The 22815-nt window shown below is 37.4% G+C and overlaps 1 protein-coding gene across 1 annotated transcript in view; it reads right to left on the reverse strand.

Annotated features, from left to right (window-relative positions):
• LOC308338373 (transmembrane protease serine 11D-like) overlaps positions 1 to 22815 on the reverse strand; it is a gene marked incomplete at both ends in the record, with an annotated part of 56231 nt that overhangs the window by 28101 nt on the left and 5315 nt on the right. Inside the window, 2 exons of the mRNA XM_080796371.1 lie at positions 423 to 544; positions 5551 to 5711. Coding sequence (XP_080652497.1) covers positions 423 to 544; positions 5551 to 5711 — 283 coding nt within the window. The remainder of the gene's footprint in view (positions 1 to 422; positions 545 to 5550; positions 5712 to 22815) is intronic.

The following is a 22815-nucleotide window of genomic DNA, read 5'->3' on the forward strand; positions in this document are numbered from 1 at the left end:
TTTTATGAGGAGAAAGATCATGAATTAACATATACTTCCAAATTTTTAATGTTGAAACTTAAAATTCTTTGCAATATTTCACTTTTACAACTTTATCGGAGGAAATCATGATATTAAATGAGAAAACAAAATCGGCAAATTCTAATGTCAGAAAAGAATCAAGAGATTTTTTTTTTCCTTTGGCTAGATTAATTCTTGTCTGGGTAATAATGTTTGTTCTAAAAAAAAAAAGAGAAGAGAAAAAAGTACTGATTGAGGGAAAATATAGACACAAACATGTACTTAGGGATATATAAGACATACAATTACATTGTATTAAAAAATAATAGTGGCAATAAAAGAAAGAACACCAAATTTTTCATCTGAAGGTATATTTAGTTATTTGGTTTGAAAAGTGGTCCTTTTAGTCTTCTAGTACTTACCAAAAGCTAGAAAGTAGATGAGTAGAGCTACAGTTACTGCCAAGATTACCACCCCTGCCACAACAACAAAACACACTACATACGGATTCAGGAATCTTGAGGTTGATGGCACCCGTGCTGGCCTTAAAAAAAGAGAAAATGATCAAAAACTAACCTTTCATTCAGGGAAGCCATTATTTTAGGGTTTATGAACATTTTCCATCTTCCTATGTCTTTTAGTCTGAACATAGCTCTCTATATAGGAAGCGACGTGATTCTTTTTTTTTTTTTAATTTTTTATTTCTTTTCAGCCTAACAGTATTCATTGTTTTTTCACCACACCCAGTGCTCCATGTAATCCGTGCCCTCCCTAATACCCACCACCTGGTTCCCCCAACCTCCCACCCCCCGCCCCTTCAAAACCCTCAGATTGTTTTTCAGAGTCCATAGTCTCTCATGGTTCACCTCCCCTTCCAATTTCCCTCAACTCCCTTCTCTCCATCTACCCTTGTCCTCTATATTATTTGTTATGCTCCACAAATAAGTGAAACCATATGATACTTGACTCTCTCTGTTTGACTTATTTCACTCAGCATAATCTCTTCCAGTCCCGGACTGGAAGCGATGTGATTCTTGACCAGAACCTTAGTGACTTTTCTTTCAAATTTTTTTTCAGTACAGAAATGCTGACATTTTGGTAGTTTGATAGAAGCATCAATAAATCAGACCTATGCTTTGCAATTATTTCCCCTTCCTCTGTCAGTTGATGAGGTTCTCAAGAGGTACAACTAATTGTACTGTTTTGTTGTCTTCCCAAGACCCTATGTTGGACACTTACTATGTATGGTAAAGCTCCCAGAAGAGGAGTCCTGGGTAGGAAGAGGGGTGGAGGGAGTCAGAACAGTAGCATTCCTCACTGTCGTATTCTCTATGTTATTAAAAATGGGGGTGTGACCAGAGGTTGAGTACTCAAGTCCAGGAGAGTAACAAGCCTGAACTCTGAAATTCATCTCTGAAATGAATTAGAACTGTCCCAACAGCAGAAGATTTGTGTGCTTTATCATTTTCCCCCCATGAATTTGTAAACTACAGTGTAAGCCAGTAGATTTGTACTAATATGGTATCTGGTAATTATTAAGCACATGATCCAGGTACTATCTTCTTCACTGCCTCCCTCCCTACAGCCCCATACACTTGCGCTAGGGAGGTAACCAGAAGAATTAAGTGTGAATTTCTGTTTTCTCCCGTGTTTGCTTGGAGGTCGTATTGTCATTCATCTGAGATTTTCCTGGTCTGACAAATGGAATTAATAATATCTGTCTCACATGCTGTCTTGAAGATCAATGAGGTTATGTTAGGAAATGTTAGGAAATGTATTTCTAGTTAAATAGATTGTCTACTAGGCGGTGTGCCACTGGAGGAGAGAGACGGTATGCACGCTTCTGTTTCAGACACTTTGCAGAGTAACTGCCATAAATAGGTGGTTCATAAATATTTATGATATTCATGAGTTTGTTGCAGTGTTAACTTTGAGCACGTTTCAGATTTAAAGCCTTAACATAGGGCACTTGTGTGGCTCAGTGGGTTGGGCCTCTGCCTTCGACTCGGGTCATGATCTCAGGGTCCTGGGATCAAGCCCCACATCGGGCCCTCTGCTCAGCTGGGAGCCTGCTTCCCCCCTTCTCTCTCTGCCTGCCTTTCTGCCTACTTGTGATCTCAGCCTGTCAAATAAATAAATAAAAAATCTTTAAAAAAAAAGAAAAAAATTAAAAAAAATAAAGCCTTAACATAGCTGAAAAACAGTTACACTTAGCAAGAATATAATTTCTCATTTTTCATATTTGTTTTGCCAACCTTCTGGTACAAGTGTGAATAGAATGTTCTGAGGGTCAGTGATTTGCAGACATTTAGTTTTCATAGCAGGGCTGCCTGATGTTGTTTGGACTCTCCATGACTCAGAGACACTTCCTGGTATTTTACAGTATATCACAGGCACATCGTATTCTGTGGTTCTGAGACCAATAACATATCAAGAGATTGTTGGAGGCAGACTGAGACTTGCCAACTTTCAATTTTGTTGAACAAACACATTAATCATACGAAAATTGACCATGGTCAAACATCATCTAATGAAGGGGCATTTATGTGCCTAGAAGTAAGAAGGACATAGTCTCAGGCTAGCAAAAAATGAATAATGTAGCTTTAGTTTTATGATGTCTTTTTTATTGCATTGCTCTTTGTTCATTTTGCTATATGTGAAAACTGACTTACACTGACACTGGGCCAGAGTCCAGCATTTGGAAACCACCACTGTGTTAACCTTCAAATTGGAGGAAATTGGCACTTTGACATTTGTTGATTTTTGAGACTCAGTTTACTCATCTGTTACCACATGTGGTCACTGTGCAAATGACACACAATCACAAATGCACGGTGTTTGGCATTTGTGATTTCAGTAAATGTTAGTGGCTGCTGAGTAGTGGCAGAGCCAAAAGGAGACAGAGTTGGAGTCCAGGGTAAACCCAAAAGCCTGAATAATTTCCAAACTGAAAGATCATTCTCCTCAACCAGAGATGAACTAATGTGTCAAGACTTATGAGTGTGGAGAGAGAAGTGGTGAGAAACAAGAAGTTGAAGGTTGAAAAAACACAAAGGCTGGAGTCAGCATGTGCTGGTTTAGCTTGGACGAGGCTCCCATGGGAATGACTATATCGCCAACTTTGCTTCAGTTCATGGAAAACACCTTAAACTCAATGACTAAAAAGCACCAGGAGACATATGACTCAATAAACAAAGGGTGTGGAGCTCAAATCACCTTAATCCCACAAGCCATAATTAATTGCATAAGAATGGGTTGTTGCACCCTGTAGAAACCACTGAAGAAATATCTACTCTTCTGTTGGTAGTGCAACTCGTCATTGAACCTCTGTATATGGTTGATTACAAAGCTTATGCCCACACAAACTAAATTGTGCACAGTATTTACTTTGAAACTATTGGAGATAACATGTTTGCAAACACTGAATTTTGAGGCAATGTAATGGAAATGTGTGCAAGAAAATAACTGCTTCTGAAGCCCGTTCCTGATCAGTGAGATTGCATTTGAACAAAGCAAAACAAATAATTCAGTTGTAACATGTTTAACCAGCTTCCCCCTTTTGTTTGCTCTCTTTTATTAACTTGGAAGAGTTACATTAATGCTTCAAAACTTATTCTAGTTTTGGGAGTCCAAGTGTCAGGCACTGCACATGTGTATTGACGGTCTTCACAGCTGTAGAGCAGATAGTGTGATCCTATTTTGAAGATAGGGAAAGTGAGGCTTAGAGAGTGAATAACTCAAAAATACTCAGGAGGGACAGCTGAAAATTGAAACTAGGTTGGTTTGAATCAAAGCACATGCACTTCCTTTCACATGCTCTTCCTCACATTATAGGAGACAGGAAAGCTTTGGGACTCCTAGCTCTCCTGACTTCATTTGGGGGAAGTAAAGGGGATCAACATCCATTGAATGCTAGGACTTTGTCTTAACACATAGTAAGTGTGCAATAAAATAATTGTTGATTTAATTTTAATTTGAAAGTAAATCTTACATTAATATATCAAAATTATTTAGAAATATTAATTAATCTTTGCCATTGACACATAGTTACAGCCAATATGGGGCTGTGGATTAATAGAGCCAATGGCAGTAATTTCCATTATCTGCAAGAATGGAGGAAAACAGTGACAGGGTAATTGTAAACTCAGAAGCATATGTATGTAAAGGACTTTAAGACAATTTTGTGTCGTTTAAATTACATTTCAGGTGTCACCATAACAAAGATTTGGACCACAGTCGTCTTCTCCTGTGAAGCATTCTTCCTCGATAATCCCACTTTATGCCATAGTTTCAGCAAGCACTCTATAGGATAACATTTTCTAGGACAGATCCTCAGCCCAGACCTCTGTCTTTGAGCTTGATGCCATCATTGCTAGTTTTCACCAGATATCTTCTGGAAGCTTTACGACCTCCTTAAATAGGAGAGGTCTGGGAATGGGGTGAAGGTGAAATATTTTCTCTCTGGAATTTTACCAGTCTCAAAGGATTCCAAGCAGCACTTTGCACCACTAAGCCTTGATTGGTGTTGCCAGTTGTCCTCCCAGGGAGGGATTCTGCAGCTCTTGGGCAGAAAGGAAGCTGTGTGTGTGTGTGTGCGTGTGTGTGTGTGTGTGTGTGTGTGTGTGTGCATGCACACATATGTGATACTTATGCATTGTCCTCTGCTATCTTTTTATTTAAGTTGGGGTACAGGGAGGCTGTGAGTAAGGGGAGGAGAAAGATGGGATAGGTTCATTTTCTCTGAAGTGAGAGATTCCTTTTGACTTTTCTGTTGCCTGAGAGCTTTGGGTCTGGAAGCCTATCAGGTCATGAGTTGCCCAAGTATAAAACCTGGGGATGGTAGGTGATACCCAAGCCATAGGTTTTGTGTCTCTGGGAACAATTTTACCAAATTAAGTAGAATCTAAGAAGAAGAAGAAAAAAAAGAAACCCTCCTTGAAAGTTCATATCTTCATGAACTTTTCCCTCAGTACTACACTCCCCAGTATTTCTAAAATTGGCGAATTTCACTGCTATCTACCTGGTACCCTAAGTTGGAGACCTAGGAATTAGCTGCACCTGCTCTCTCGGTCTTTCTCACATTCAAGAGGTCACCACACAATCCTGATCTTATCCTTATCTTTCTTTTTCTATACCTTCTATTTTGTTCTTTATTTTGGCTGTTATCGCCTGAATTGTATTACTTGCAATGCCTCCTTACTGATCTCCCTGCTCCCATCAACTACAGTCATTCATTAGTTAACGCAAGACGCATTTGGTGAGTGACTTCGATGTTCTGGGTGCTGGAATCCAATGAAAGAAACAGACAAACAGCAGTTCTAATGGTGAAGAGAGACAGAAATGAATAAGTAAAATAAGGGAAAAAGCAGAGAGGTGGGGAAAGAAGTGTGTATGTGGCACTGAAAGTTAAGGTAGCGTGGCCAAGAAAGGCCATGGTAGAAGGTGATATTTGAATAAAGGCCTGAAGCTGGTGAGAGAGCAAGCTATGAAGGTACCTGGAGAAGAATGATTTCAGCAGAGGTAAGAGCAGGCTCTGAGCCAGGAACTCACCTTGTAAATTTGAGAAACAGCAAGGGGTAGCTAGATGGGGTGGAATGAGCACGGGAGAGGTGTGGGCGTGAGAGGGAGACAAGGTCAGAAAGATGGGCGCAGGAGTCAGCAGGTGGCGCAGATCGTTTAGGGCTTTGCATATAAGGGCTTTGGTCTGCCCTCTGGGTGAAATAAAAAGTCTTTGAGGGTTTCGAGCAAAGGAGTGACATCACATCTATTTTTCTGGTAGGATCACTATGGGTGATGGGATGGAATAAGGGCATGATTTCGGTCATTCAGTAGTTGAGGTGAGGAGGGATGGTAGTTTAGATGAGCAGGTGGGAGTGGAGATGGTGAGAAGTGTCTAGTTTAGACATATTTTTAATTTGGACCCTTGAGGATTTGCTGATGATTCACCTATGAGATGTGGGAACAAGAGGAATCTAGATTGAAATCAAGGTTTTTGCTTCATTCTTATCAACCCTTTCAAATCCTTCCAAGGAGTTTTTTGAATTTAAATCTAGGTTCTGACACTCTCCCCTTCCCCTGCCTCATTTGAAATTTATCTATAGCTTGTCAAGATACTCAGGATGGGGGCGCCTGGGTGGCTCAGTGGGTTAAGCCTCTGCCTTCGGCTCAGGTCATGGTCTCAGGTTCCTGGGATCGAGTCCCACATAGGGCTCTCTGCTCAGCAGGGAGCCTGCTATGTTTCCCCCCAACCCCCCACCCCCGGCCTGCCTCTCTGCCCGTTTGTGATCTCTATCAAACAAATAAAATCTTTAAAAAAAAAAAAAAAGATCCTCAGGATGGCATCCAAACCTTTCAAACGGCACTGAAAGCCCTTTACAGTCACCTCTGCATCTTTAGCTCCTGCCATATTCTTATCTACTTACTTAACCCAGCCAGCCCGAATGGGGCAGCCACTTCCGTATGTGATGACCCTTTGCCTAGAAAACCTCATACCTCAACTGCCTGGTAGATTCCCATTTTGTTCTTAAGGTAATTCAACCATATTTCTTTTCCCTCCAGGTAGATACCTTCTTCTCCCTTAGCTTCCCCTCATCTGATCTCATAATTCCCGGTGAATTTCTCTATTCTAGTCCTTATCCTACTTCATGTGGGAAACAACGATTTTCTTGCCTGTACCCACCTCTAGGCTGTAACTTCTGAGTAGACATACATCGTGTCTGTCAGGACATGTCCCATCCTTAGCACAACACCCATTACAGAGTCCACATCGGGTATTATTTATGAAAAAATTGAGGAATGACACTGCAAAGAAGAGTTTAAAAATAATTTAACTAGAGTTTGGAGGGACTTGATGTAGGATTATATGATGTGCATTTTTGCTTTAAATATTGACAAATAAAATATACACTGGAGAATAATGTCTGCTATCTAATGAGTGCTTGCTGTGCACCTGGCACTGTGTTGAGTTTTTCTACATCATTTAATTTAATCCTTGTAAATAAGCCTAGTTTACAGATGATGAAAGAGAAGCTTACTTACTCAGCTAGTAAGCGATGGAGCTGGAATGTGAATCCAGGTCTGTCAAGCTCAAACTGCAAATGTCCACATCAGATGGGAGGGGATTTTCCTGCTAATTATCATGTTGTTATTCATTTCTATCACTCTACCTTATGGTTGATGCTAAGAAATGGAAAGTTAAAAATATTGCTGTAGACCTGTGTCTACAGCAGGATATACAAACACATATATTTGAATATGTGTGTGTTTACATTATACTTTGAAATTATGAAGACTATGAGAAATGGTTCCAACGTAAAGGGACTTCCTTTACTTTAGTCCATTTCATTAACTCTAAATGTTTACCACTAGATAGGCAGTAGGGACTATCTAATTCAATGTTTTATTTTTTATTTATTTATTTTTTAAAAAAGATTTTTATTTATTTATTTGACTGGCAAAGATCACAAGTAGGCAGAGAGGCAGGCAGAGAGAGAGGAGGAAGCAGGCTCCCTGAGGAGCAGAGAGCCTGATGTGGGGCTGGATCCCAGGACCCTGAGACCATGACCCGAGCCGAAGGCAGAGGTTTTAACCCACTGAGCCACCCAGGTGCCCCTATTTATTTTTATTTATTATTATTATTATTACTATTTTTGCTGAGAAACACTGTCTTCAAATAATGTCTTGCTTGGAAGCTCAGAGATGGAAAACAGATTAAATGGAATAGCTTTTCTGTTTGAATTTGGGATGGGAGGAAAGGATCCCCTTCTATTTCTAGCAAATTTTCACTGATCTAGTCTAATACTTTTCTTTCTTTCTTAAGTTTTTTTTTTGTTTTTGTTTTTGTTTTTGATAAACTCAGGTGCAATGTAAAAGAGAAACACAAGGGGATTATTCTGATTGCATAACTGGATGGTGGCAGAGTTGGTGCCACAGTTTTAAGACTTCTTGAATATATTTATTTTATTAAACTATTGTGCATTCTAAAAACTCTAGGTTCATGTGGAAGATGAGAATCTTATCCTTGAATCATAAACCCATACCGCTTTATGTGCAATTACCTTTGGAATGCACTATTGGACTTTCTTTTCTTTTCTTTTTTTTTTTTTGGACTTTCTTTTAATTCAATGATTTACTTGTTAATTTATTTTTATCTTTGGTATCATTTAAAGAAGCTTACATTCCTTGAGGATATAAATCACTTTATATTTCCTGAGGATACAGAGGCTGGGCAAATTGTGAGGGACCTGAGCTAATTTATGTAATACTTGGGTGAGAATTATGAAAAATCAGCTTTTCTGGAGACAGAGACATTTATGAGAGGGCGCTCATTGGACTGTATGCAGCTATACTCTGGGACACGCAGCTTGGCAGGGAGCAAAGGCTCCATCTCAGCTTTCAATCTTCCCCTGAGCCATGCAATTTTGTGCATTGCAACAACTTCACAACTGTATATAGCAGATCTGAAATGACGTGCTGAAGTTCTGGAATCTGCTACTTATAGGGAAAGCCCATCCAGGATTCAAAGTCTTCTCACAAAATTTGCAAGTTGATATGAACAAATGATTAATAGGTGAGTGAGGGTGTGTGTGTGTGCACGCGTGTGCACGTAAGTATGTAGTAGTGGAGTTGAGAGTTGTTAATGTTTTATGAGACCCTGCTGCCAATGAAGTTAAGAATATGGGCTCAATTGCTTCACAGGATAGTTAAGTTTTTTTCTTTCCTAGGACTCAGGATATACTCTGGATCTCAGGCTCTTTTCAATAATTGACATAATAGAATGAAACTCATGAGAGAATGTGTCCACAATAGGGCAAAACTACCTTTACTGCTGGGGGAGATGCCTTCCCTGATGATGCTCTATTCATAGTTGTCTAATTGGCCCTAAACTTGAAGGAATCATTTTCATCTACTGGAAGTCCATGGGCATTCTTTCTCCATTTTATTTTATTATAGTATTGAAATGTATTTCAAGATAACTTACCACAATTATTACCTAATTTAGAAAAATTTCACTGGGTCCTAGTAATTGAGGCTGAATTAAACAAATACTAGATAAGGAATGTATTATAGGTCATGCTCCATCATAGTGTATCAAATCTTAATTTATTTGGACCCTGATAAGTCAAAAAATAGTTTTAGTTTTGTAATATTTTCCTTGTTTATATGTTCACTTTATGTTTCTGCAATAAACAAAGCAGATGTTGAAAGTTTTGCAATTAAAAACGATTTCTTCTTTTATGAGATTTTCTTTGTTCTAATACCAGTCATGTTTTTGAAATAAAAGATTTAAGAAATAAAGGATTCTTTTTAATTGACTTTTGAGCATTATGTTTAATTCTTACATTATAAAAAAAATTTCTAAGGCGTTGTGGGTAAAGACATAGTGTTAGGAGATTTACATTATAGAGTCAGTGTTGTGTAATTGTTAATAGAAGGTGTCTGAAGACTACTAACTAATAGAGCCAGTTAAGGGCTTGGAGACATATTCTGATTACTGCTCTGCTACACTTAATATACACTTGCTTTTATAAGAAAGGCCATCTTTGTTGGAATCTACAGTTGCCCAAAGGGTGGGTTCTTGCTTCCGTGATTGAGATTATGGAGTCTTCTCAGTGTGCAAATGAAAACAGTGACATTATGGTAGATTGTGGCATGGTCTACAAAGGTGAGCCTACCTAAGCGATTTGAAAACAACAGAACAGATTTCATGATGCTGATACTTTAAGTGTATTTCTCTAGAAGTCATCTACCTACAAAGTTATAGGAACAATATTTTGTTTATTTTACCATTATCGAAGAATGTATGCCTAGTGTTTCAACAGCAACTGTCATGACAGAAATTCCTGAGACAGGTTACCTATCACCTTGTTAATTAATGTTAGGGAGAGCCTAGCATGTCAGTATTTCAATGTCAGTATTTCTTCTGCGCTCTAGAAAGTGTAGCTGTGGACAAAGCCATTGAACCTAGCAGGTTCTAAGCAATAAACAATTATTTAGTTGAAGTTTTGCATCTGTGTCTATTTTCCTCCAAACAACATTTTTGTCCTACCTGGATTTAGTTTCCAAGAAACTAGGTGTTTTTCTCCCATCCTTCTCTCTTCTTTATTATTTCCCTTCCTTTCCCTTCCTTTTTTTCTTTATTTTTGACTGAAGATGAACTGTAATATTTATTAGCAACCAACATAATTTTGCCAACTCTCTGAAATTATAAGGAGATATTCATTACAGTCTAAATATGTTGTATTTTATAGTCAAAATGCTCTTTGGGAAATGAGTACTTGAAATTTTTGAACTTCAGTGTATTTATTGGGGGTGATTTCGGTGATGGTTGTACAACTACCATAACTATGCTAGTAACCACTGAATTGTACCCTTAAACAGGTGAACTTTATGGTATGGGATTACATCTCAAAAGCCATTAAAAATTGAATTCATTTTTAAACAATTGTTAACTTACTACAGTAACAAAATTATTAAGCTGTCAGAGAATCATTGATGATGAGGGTGGGCTTGAACTCACAGAAGCAGAAAAGGATTCAACTGAATGGGTATTCAGTTCAAGTTTCAGAGCCAGTGCCATGCAATTATCAGTGAGGTACTGGGATACAGTGCTGTATTATTGTTGACAGCAAGCAATTTATTACAAATAATAGTTAAAGCATCAAAGTTTTGGAATGACTTATTTACACAATTTAGAGCAGATAATCCTAGCACAACATCGCTCTTACTGGCTGCATTTTCTTATATTTTGGGGTGGAGTATACAAGTACTATATGGGGAATTGCTTATAAGCCTGGTTAGATCCATGGGGGTGTGTCACACATATTACTGTCCTATGTCAGAGTGGGGAAGAAAGCCCCAGAGAAAACTTATATTTAAATTCAGTCTCTGAAATGACAAAACCCATTTGTTCTTTGCACATTCTCCTATTCTCCTGTTTCTTCCTTCCTGTATGTGTCCTGATCTGACTAGACAGCAGTGTTTCCCAAGATTGTCTGAGCACAGAAGTATTTATTCCTGGAATGCCGAACATTTTGAGGAACACCATGTTCCCAGAACTCTGTTACGAAAATGCTGCTCTGTGAGTTCTAACTTGCCCAAAGCATTGTTTCTGCGGGAGAGACAAGGGAACTATTGCACACTCAGCTTACAGGGCATGCTTGTTCATATTTAAATATGCAAGGATGCTTCTTGCTTACCTCTCTCTCCATTCTGGATACTTAGGAGACTACCCGATAGCTGTTCACTTTAATCATAATTGTTTAGTGCCTCTTACATTTTAATGTATATGTGAGTTGCCTATTAAAATGCACACTTTAATTTAGTAAATCTGGGGTTGGGCCCAAGATTCTGCATTTCCAACAAGCTCCCAGGTGAGGTTGATGTTATTGATCCAAGGACTATATTTTATGTAACAAAGACCTTGAATATAATTAGATCAGAGTAGATCCAGAATAGAAGTGCGACTTTACTGAAGGCATACTAGATTCCTCTGTGTTTCCTAAAGTTCAAGGACGTAAACAGGTCTCTTCTGTCATACGGTCATTATGAAATGTTCAAAACCTTAACTTACCACTTTGTCAAAATATACTGACCCTAACAGTGAACTAGATACATATTTCTTTTTACAGAAAATAAGTGAGTAAAGGATTTAGGGGTCCTTACTTCCAGTTCAATGTGACTTGATTTTTAATATTAAGTTGAAAGTGTCTAGATATTTCATTGTTTCTACAAAGGGAGTTCCACTGACATGGGGAATTTCATATATCACAGTCCAAAGAAGCACAAGGCAGCATTTTTGGTCCCCAATGTCTTCATCCCCCAATGTTTGATCTGATTATTACATATAGACCCAAATAAAAAAAAAAATTTAACAATTGCCAGGAAGCAATCCTGCTTAGTTTGTTTGGATGGATATATGCCATGTTTTTTATGTTATTTGCTTGGGGGAGGGGATCAGGGAGGCAGGGAAGGGGTGCTATGAATAATGGGGGAGAAGAAAGAAAAAATACATCTTTAAATGCCTAAGTTAAAGAAGTAAAAATCTACTAGTGACGCGTCTAAAGCAAGACAGACGTTTAAGCACAATCTGGGTGGCATAGGTTATTGGGCATGATAGATTCTAGAAATTTCCCAGAATAGTTCTCTCAGTTGAGAGTTATTACCAGTAACTCGGAGGGGATGAGTGGAGAATGGACTCAGAACCCCACATGTGTTCATCATAGTTCGTTCTATTTAACTATATCTGTACATGATATTGTTCTCATAGGAAAAAAGATGGCTTCTAATGGATCATGGGTAAAAGCCAGTTTCGAATGCTCTTGAGTAGTATTTAGTTACATCAGTATATTTTTAAAAACTTCTAGTACTAAATCCCTTCTGAATTTAATTCTAGGGGCTCCTTTCCCAGATTGTCTATAGAAGAGGAGGAAAGAATTGAGATTCTCAGTATTATTTTCCCAGGATGGTTTTGTGTCATAATGAAATGAACAGTGATACTAATATTTTGGAGGCCTTCACAACAAAATATGTCCCTCAGAGCTTAGGAAAAATGCAGACATACCACTTATCTTGGGAAGTAGTGTATATAGTGGGGGTGAAACACTGTTGAGGTGTTAGAGAAACTGCTTGACGTGAGGCATATCCGTTCTCTGGACTCCAGTTTTCTCCTTTGTCATTAAACAAAGAATCAGTGAGTTTACTTGTCACCTTCACACTATTCTTTCCTCCTTTAAAAGGAAGGCTCCTTCTCATTTCCATGACCACTCCTGTTGGTAGGTGTTCTCACTCTTATTGCCCACTCTGTTTTTGCAAACACTGTGATTCTTAAGCAAGCCTGTCTGCTTACAAGGTCTATCTTGTCTCCCATCCCCACACCCCTTCTCCCTAGTAGACTGGAAGTTCCATAAGCAGGAGCAGTTGAGAGCTGGGACTCTGAGGCTCTGCTAACTGGGTCCAAATTCCACACCTGCCATTTACTTACTATGTGAACTTGGGAAGTTACCTAACTCCTCCTTGATTTCCTTACCTGCAAAATGAAGGTATTGATAGTACCTACTTCCAGATTTTTGTGAGGACAAACGAGTTAAACATTTGTTAACAGAACTAGAATTATATCTGGCACTTGGTCCTGTGTTGGCACGTGGTTGATTAAATAAATGAGGGCAAGCGCTGCTGGTGATTAGTTCTCCACTCTATCTCCCGAAGTTTTTAATGGTCTGTTCTTTAAGTGGAGCTGTACAGGGGGAGGCTGGATTTGATGATGGGAGTGAGGCCCTGTCTATACTATAAACATGGCTCCTATCATGGGCATGAACATGGCATACAAAGGGATTCTTTTCTGACTCCTGAACCAGTGCCTCCATTTACTGGGTTTCTTCTATTTTTATATAAATATTCTATGAAACACCAGCCCTGTCCAGAAACCTGTATTTTTAATTATTACACAAGTAATATAGAAAGATAATATGGTACAATGGTGATAATCATGACTTTTGTAATTAGACAGACCTAACTGACCGTTGACAAGTGACAAAACCCCTCTGTGCCTTAGTTTCCTCCTTTATAAAACGAGGACAATTACCTGTCTCAGAGGATTGTGAGATTAAATGGGATGCTATTGTAAAGTGCTTAGAACTCTGGCCCATGTTCAATAAGTGGTAAATTCTACATTCTTCTTTCAGGTAGAACTCAGCTTTAGGTGCAAATAATGTAATTTTTTTTTTTATAAATGCCATTTCTCAAGAGTGATAACATTCTATAGAATCACAGCATGATAGCAATGGAAGAGAGTTTCAGGAATAACCACCCTGACTTCCCACAACGCAGAAGAATAAACTGGTCTGCAGAGAGATTAAGTGGTGATCTGTAGAGGCTCCTTGATTTTTTTTGTCTGTGCTCCTTCTCTGATATTTTATTTTAATTTTTAATTTTTTGCAAACCAGAACATGGTGGGAATTCTATTAACAGTGTTTATTAAGTAAATGTTAGAAAAATCAACAGCAATTGAGTACTTAGAAAATCATTCTGCTGAACACTGGGGACATCTTGAAAATAGTCAAAAAGTTGTCCTTGTGTTAAGGCACTTCTCTCTTTTTGAGGGAGTATAAGACACCTGTCTGTTAGCAACATTTCCCACCATTGACCCATTCTTTTTTAACTGAAATACTTTTTTTTAAAAATTTTTAAATTTCCATGAGTCCACACTCTTTCTATCCTTCTGGTTCCCCCTTTAAAATGTCTTTTGCTGGTTGCTTCTCCTCTATTTAACCTTTAATGTGTGATGTTGCTTCATGCTCTGTCTGGGTGTTCTCCTTTCTCTCTAGCTGATCTCATTCAATCAGCTTCAATTACCATCTAAACCAACTGCTCTCAAGTTTTTGTGTGCATAGGAATCAATTGAGAAGCTTGAAAAAAACCCAAAGATTCCTGCATCCAATATCCAGATAGACTGTTTCAGTAGGTCTGGTCTTGCTACTCAGAAACCTTCATTTTTTAAAAAAGATTTATTTATGAGCTATTTCACAGCTGTAGGGCTGAGAATCTTTTTGTAGTGGGGTAAGAGGGAATAGGTTCAAGATAAACATGCACACACTCTATGACCCAGAAAATTCATTTTTCAGGAGAAACTCTGGCACTTTTGTGCCACGAGGTCCATTTGAAAATGTTCAGAGCTGCAATATTTGTAATGGCAAAATAGCAGAAGTGCGGGTATGTAAGTTGGAGTATATTCTGACAGTGGAACATCATATAGCTGTATGAATAAATAAATTATTACTATATACTTTATAAACATAATTTTGATCCCATCTATATTAATTTCAAATGTAGGTAGAACTAAATGATATGTTATTTGGGGATCTGTCTATGAATGGTAAAACAGTAAAGGAAATCGGGGACATTTATCTAGATACATGTTATCTAGATAACATGCTAGATAACAGTCAGATTGGGCAGGGTCGGGAGAGGGCAGTTAATGGACAGGATGTTACCTGGTAATGTTATTTTTCTTAATAAATGATGATTTCTTTGGGGTTCATTTTAAAAATTAGTCTTTGAGTGATAGATTTCCCAGTAAAATATTTAAAAAGAAAAGGGGATGAATAAGAGAAGAAAATTGAAACGGAGGCAATGGGTCTAGACAAACCTTTGGAAGAATTCTGCTGTTGAGGGGAGGAAATGAGAAATAAGGCATTAGCTGGAGGGGGGTTGTAGGTCAAGGTAGAGGTTTTTGCTTTGTGTTATTGTTTAACTGGAGATAGTATGGTATGTCTTTGTGCTGATGGAAATATTCCAGCAGAGAAGCAAACTGCATGTTTTAGTCCATTCTTTGCAGTGTTAAACTCGGGCAGATATCCCGGCTAAGAAGTATGATTGTCAGAATAAAAATTTGTCTAGGATAGAAAAAAATACATTCGCTGGCCCTTTTTAATATACTTCCTTGAAACTTGAGCTCACATATCCGTTTATTAATCACTGAGGCACTTGTCCATATATCTCTGATAAATGGATACTGTAAATATTCAATAACATCTGCCATTTTCTTTCTTTCTGCTGAGTTAGTCCTCAGTGTGTAAACTTTTCCAAAGTCAATTTTATATTTGGTCACTGTAGATAGTTACCCAATGAATGGTTTTATTAGGATGGTGCTTCTATCTTACATGTCAGAAGCATGTGCTATATTTAGACTTAAAGCATACTCTGGAATGTGAAGTTATGGCAGGTTTTCTTTGCTCAAGAGAATGGGATCCTTTAAGTTGGAGAAATACCTTTTACGGAGTTGGACTGAATATCTTTAAGTTCCCTTACAATAGCTGATGTTGATTTTTTGTCCTCTTGACTTATTTAGGGGTATCAACCATAGACATGTTGGGGGCTGAAGCAGCGTAAAAATCAGGTAAATAACAAATTTCTGAGGAAATAACTTGGGAATGCCTTCCATTCTGGGAGGACAACCCCTCCCATTCTGTGCCACCTCCCCTCCCAGCCTGTACCACCATTAGAAAAACATTCTGGCTAAATGTGGCAACTGTTTCAGCATGCACCCTGAGGTTTTTGTGAGCAAATCTTGAACTTTAAATTCAAAATTTTGGGGCTCTTTGACTGTAAAGATAAGTTGATACTCAGTTGTCTAATTTCTATTAAGAGATATGGTCTTTGCCTAATGATTTACAGTTTTGAGCATGGTTTTTGAAAGTTAACATAGCAATTCAAAAAGTAGGACTGAAGTAACAGGCAGAGTTTGAAACATATTTTTGACAGTTTTGGCTTTCTTCTCTACTTTTGTCTCATGTTGTTTTGGGCTGGAAGAAGGCAGGCCACCTGATGGGCTTTAACATGTCTGTTTAGTTAGTTAATCATCTCACGAGCACAGACAAAAGGGAAGAAAATGGAAGTAAGATTTGTTATGGTCTGAGGCATTCTGCTGAGACTTGTCTCTTCCTGAGCTGAGGTATGTTCCCTTACCTTAAGTCTTTCCTTAAACTGCGTTCTGAATTCCAGCTTATAAATCTTTAACCTATTTTTCCAAACCTCAGTTCATACTTTTTATATAATGTATGGGTCCTAGACACTCCCCATGTAGACTTGACAAAATCTGGAATACCCAGGGATTTGAAATGAATAATGATTATATCAGGATAATGGAGCTGTCCAGGTTCCTGGGCTCTGTGGTAGGATTTCCTTCTTTGGAGAGGGGTGAACAAGGTAGGTAAAGAAAGAAATATACCACCTTTGTAACCTTTAGGAAAGGACAACCCCGAGGGATCTGGGGGTTTAACATATATTAAAGTAAACAAACTGTCCAAGAGAGCCCATTCTCAACAAAGAGTATCACAGAGTTTACCTGTAGATCTATAAAAAAATACCTAAAAATTACCTAGAATTACCTAAAAAATATATATTATGCACTTTTATTTCCTTTCCCTTATCCAATGTGGATACTCTGATTTCTCAGAGCATATGGAGGAATTAGAAAATCATGGAGTTTGAGATTTAAATTGGAGATAGCGTGGCATGCTTTTATGCTGATAGGAACATTCCAGCAGAGAAGGAAACTAGATGTTTTAATTCATTCCTTGTAGAATTCCTTGTAGACTCAGGCAGATGTGCTGGCTTCAAAGTAAAACTGTCAGAATGAAAAATTGTCTAATTTTAACTCCCTAGTCCATTTGAATATGCCTTCCTCTTTCCACTGAGAGGTCTCTTTATTCAGGTTGACAGAGGCATAGTTTTCTAGTCATGGATCCTCAAATTGGTGGTTGCAGATCCACGTTATTTTCAAAATTTCATCTATTTGGCATGGTAACCCTGATGATCTCATTCTGATAAAAACCAACCAACCCATGAACAAAATTAATTGGTAATTATATAAATTTTAGGTTAAAAAGGGACAACAAATTGATTTTTAATAGATGCAGACTATTTAAGAGAGAAAATATTTCCGACTGTGATGTGTAGAAATGAAGATTTCAAAGAAGAGTCTTTTGTACTTGGAAAATTTGGTTCTGATTGAGTGTCCTATTTCATGTAGGGAATCAATTCGGGAATTAGATTGATTCAAGGCATTCTAAAATTGTATGTCTCTTTCACTATTTGCATTGTTTGTCTTTATTTTCCTTCGAATGATATTTTGATGTACATTTAGCTGCTTATAAGTGTTAATTTTTGAAAAATAGAGAAATTTCTTTACAAAATTAAAATAAAATGTTTCAGCAAAATGCATTTCAAACTGTATTATGATTACCCAAATAATACTACATTGTTATAGAAATTTAGAAAATAATGGAAAAAATATAATTCATAAGCTTACTACTTTATTTTTTAAAGTTTTATTTATCTATCTTAGAGAGAGATAGAGAGCACGGGAAGGGGCAGAGGGAGAGCGAGAATCCTGAAGCAGACTCCCCGCTGAACAATGGAACCCGACATAGGGGCTCCTCATGGGGCTTGATGCGGTGCTTGTCACGGGGGCTGGATCCCAGGATGCTGAGATCATGACCTGAGCTGAAATCAAGAGCTAGCCCCTCAACTGACTGTCCCAAGCTTACCACTTTAATACTAGTGTCTAATACAATGATTAGTGTTTTATGTACCTCATTAGACATTCTCACATATGTACTTTGTAAAGTAATAGTCTACGAGTAAATACAGTTCTGTGATTTTTTACATAAAGTGAGGACATAGTATATAAATTCACAGATTTTTACCTCTTTTAATGAATTCATCATATCCATTGTGGAACGTGAAATTATTTTATTCATATTATTGTTAATTCTTAATTATTTCTTGTTAGAAACTTAGATAGCTACCCATTTTTCACTTGTGTGTATATATATTCAAATGCACATAATTGTACATATATTTTACTAAAATAATTTAAGTTTTGATTGAGTTTTCTAAAGTTTGGTAGATTTAAAGTAAACTCGACTACACTTAACATAGCTAACACATTACTTATGCTTTTACCATCTTTTTAAAATGACTTAGTATCACATTTTTCTGTGTTCGTGGAAAAACAAAATGAGCAATATGTTCACTCGTAGATGCACATACAAACACATCACATTATATAGTAATTTTGAGATTGTATCATTTGACTGTGGATGATACCACAATTTGTTGCTTTTTTTATATGAATGTGTGTGAACATCAGTATTCGTTAGCTAAAAAGAAAACTAAATAAATACTGTTTTTTTCCCTTGAAGTATCAGTAAGAATTTACTTGAAAATACTGATGCAGTGAGTATATGAAAAGTAGATGATACTATCTTATTTTCTTAAAGAGGACTTTAGGTTTCATTGTGTATTTCATAGCTAGTGATGATAGAAAAGTTAAAATACAGAATCCTGGAAATATTCTAAAACAACAGATGAATTTTTTACCGATTATGTTTTTAAAATCCAAACATCACTTTTTGAAGGGTAAAGCATGAGAAAACAAAAACACTTCCTTCTTTAAAGATATGTTTTCATAACCCTAAGCCGTCTCTTTACGTTTACTCATTTTGTAAAAAAAAAAAAAAAAATCAGCCATGCTGTAAGCAACTTATTTAAATAATATTGAACATATTCTCTAAACAATCAAACATATTCTCTAAACAATACCTATATGTTTCAGTGAAGTTTCTGGAAAAGTAACTAGAAGATTGCTAGACAGAGCCCAAATTTCTTCAGCCTCTGTATATTTCTCCCATGCTCTGAGATATAATAAAATTTCTAAAACTACAGAGACAAAAACAGGACTTACCTATACATTTTGATCCTGAACAATGAAGAGATCCTCTCTTCTGCCTGTTCAACTTCCCTGAGATTTCTACACAAAAGAATGGCTCTCATGCATCATGTGTGATCTATGAAGAAGCTGAAGACAAAGGAGGAAATCCCACATAATTAAACTCTAACTTGCTAAACAAGTCTGAGGGAATCAACTTGAACCAATAGCATGACTCGTGGAATGAAATCAGAAACAGGGAATTTCACAAATCGGTAAGAATTTTATTTATTTTGGTAAATTGTGACGAAACATGATAGCGGGGGATGGCTATTTCATGAAAGCTTGCAACTGCTCCACACGGCCTAGAGTCATTATTTTTAATTCAGTGGTATGTGATACTCTTGCCTGTGTTATATTGTCATACACCTCCTTCTTTGCTACAGCAAGTTGAGGATGATCAGAAAATACTTTCCAAGCCCTAATGAGTTCTACTACCTCTAAATTTACTCTTCTCTGTGATGACATACTGTTTCTCTTGTAGAATATGAAACAGAGATTCAGAGAAGTAATTGAGTAAGTGTACAAGTGGTGGGATAAGCAAGCAGAATGGTTGGAACTAAAATGGACTTTGTCTTCTTCCGAATATGTGTTTTGAAAAAAGTGTTCTAACTTGCTGCTGTTAGCAGATGAGTGTACAGTACAGTGTCGTGAGAGCATGTATGGGGTGAGCCTAAGGAGGGGCATGTCAGCAGGGTTTGCAGGCCAGGACAGAGGCAAGAACAGTGTGGAAGTGAGAAAGGACATCTCTGTCTCATGTGTTGGGAGGGAGTAGGAAATATATCTGGAAGGTTGTGCTGAGGTACTTTGTGAGAAATACGGCATACTAAAGAATTAGAATGTGTAATTGAATTAGATTGGGTACTAAAACTTAAATTTTAGTTTTAGTTTATTTACCAACTAATTGTGTAGCCTAAGGGGGAAAAAAAAAGCACAATTCCTTTATGAATCTGATTAACCTACTGAGGAAGCAAGCTGAATCAGGTGGTTCTAGAGGACTCTTTTCAACTCAAATTCTATGCCTTTATCTTGTAAATCACTGATAGCTATTGGCTAATGAATTCACTCAAGGACTGCAATTAGGCAAGTGTTCAATTTCTTATACATTTTTTATATACTGTGCATATCAGACAAGAGGGACTGGAAGGAGTGGGTTCCTCCCTACCCTTCCATTATGTATTTTCATTGATCCTGTATCTCATGCCTGATATTCTGATTTTTTTTTTTTAGTGGAGAAAAAAAAAAAACTCTTGTACAAAGTTATCTAAACAAACCATTTTCATTTTACATGTTAACCTTTAAGGACTTTTAATATGTATGAGTTTTTTTCATGTAGTTATATCATAATGTATAACTTTGTATTGTGCTTTTTATTCTTCATGTAATTTTTATGAGTACCCTATGCTATTAAATTTTTATTTCTAGGGGCACCTGGGTGGCTCTGTGGGTTAAAGCCTCTACCTTTGGCTCGGGTCATGATCCCAGGGTCCTGGGATCGAGCCCCACATCGGGCTCTCTGCTCAGCGGGGCACCTGCTTCCTTTCCTCTCTCTTTGCCTGCCTCTCTGCCTGCTTGTGATCTCTGTCTGTCAAATAAATAAATAAATAAAATCTTAAACAAAAAATTTTTATTTCTAGTAGCTGTATATATTATTTGAGTAGCTGTATATGTACCTAATAGTTGCATAAAATGTGCGTTAAAACTTTTTATTTTAATGTAATTTCAAACTTAATACATGCAGATGTAGTACATAGATTCATCAGTTATTAACAATTTTAATGGCCACATTTTAAAGGGTGAATCATCTTGTACTGAATAGATTTATCATAAGATACTGAAAGCATCTCCTAATGTATTTAGATATTTTCTTTTAACTGTAGTCACCTTTTTTTCTCTTTTTTAACAGATTTTATTTATTTATTTGAGAGAGAGAGTGAGAGAGAGAGAGAAAGCATGGACAAGGGGGATAAGCAGGGGGAGAGGTGGGGGAAGATGCAGGAAGAGAGGCAGAAGCAGACTCCCCACTGGGCAGGGAGCCCAGTGCAGGGCTGGATCCCAGGACCCTGGTATCATGACCTAGCGGAAGGCAGATACTTAACCCACTGAGACACCCAGGCGCGCTAAGTAGGTGATTCTTTCAATATCCATCTTCACCAATATACTTTTTTTCACTCTCCTGCTAAATTTTCCCTTGAAATAAATGGAAAGGAAAAATAATTTATTGGGCCAAATTATATAAATATTATAATGGATTTTAAAAATATTTTAAAAATAATTTTTTCAAGGATATGAGGTATTATCTTCTGGTTTTTGTTGGCAGCTCTTTCTCCCAATGATACATGCTCTTTGTCCTCCAACTTTGTATTTCCTGGAGCACTTAGTGAGGCATTTTTTAGTCAATAGGTGCCTAGTCAACACATATTATTTAAATGCCCAGTAACTGAGTGTATTAATGCTAATCCTAGTGCCCTATCACTATTCACAACAGAACTTGGGAGTGAGTCAGGGGAGCGGCTTGGGGGAAAAAACTGCATTCAGTCTGAAAGCGACTTCCTGCTTACCTGGGATGATCTTAACACAGAGAGAGAGGTGAGGCATAAAATTATGGTTTGTGAGGCAAAGGAATTGCTCTTACAGGGACTAGTTCGAAAGATGTTGAATCTTAATGTTCAGATCCTCAGGGAGTGGCGGGATAGGTCTTGACTTTTCTATTCTTAAGGGGCAGCCATTGTAAGAATAAGGAATAAAGGATGACATTATACCAAAAACATCAGAATCTTCTTTTTCTTTGTCATATGCGTGATTTTATTGCTTCAGTTGCGAACTCACAAAACAAAGACAACCTGACTTACGAAGACTGACATGAACAGGCTTCAGGGAAATAGAAGACATCATTTATTTCAGTGGAGGATAAATCATGCCGTGTGTGAGCCATCAAGATTGGTTCTTTTGCCTGCTTAGGCTGAGGGGGAGAGGTTATGGTAAAGAAAATATCTCCAAGTATGCAAACATATGGTAATAAGCCTTGCTTTGACAGAAGTATGAATCATCCACTGGAGCCCGTCATAACATTATGAGCAGAGAAAACAACCAAAAAGCAGATGATCTAAGAAGGTGTGGGCCAGTGGTATCTTCTTTGAATTTGGAGCTTAAATATTTAGTCATTGGGTTCAGGGTAGCACAGTCATATGTCTATGGTTGGTAATGAATGTTTCATGAGCTCCCTCACAGAATTATTATATAGATAGGAAAAGAAAGATAATGGTTGTGCCCGCCCCTTGAAAGTTATAAAATGGTATTTAAATAGACACATTTACATTTATTATAAATATCAATTTTAAAGTCAAATAATAATTGGATTTTGTTTGTGTGGCCGAGTTTAATTTTACATATTCTTACTTGTAGGTGGTTGGAAGTTAGGGAATAACTACGTCCCGCTATGTTTCAAGGGCTTTTATCTATCCAGAAGGCATGTTGTAGTGGAAACAGTATAGTCTTTGGAGTTAGAGTACACCTAAAATCGAACTGAGGTTCTTCTGCTTACT

The sequence above is a fragment of the Martes martes genome (genome assembly GCF_963455335.1).
Source record: "Martes martes genome assembly, chromosome: 2".
In the NCBI taxonomy this organism is placed as follows: Eukaryota; Metazoa; Chordata; class Mammalia; order Carnivora; family Mustelidae; genus Martes; species Martes martes.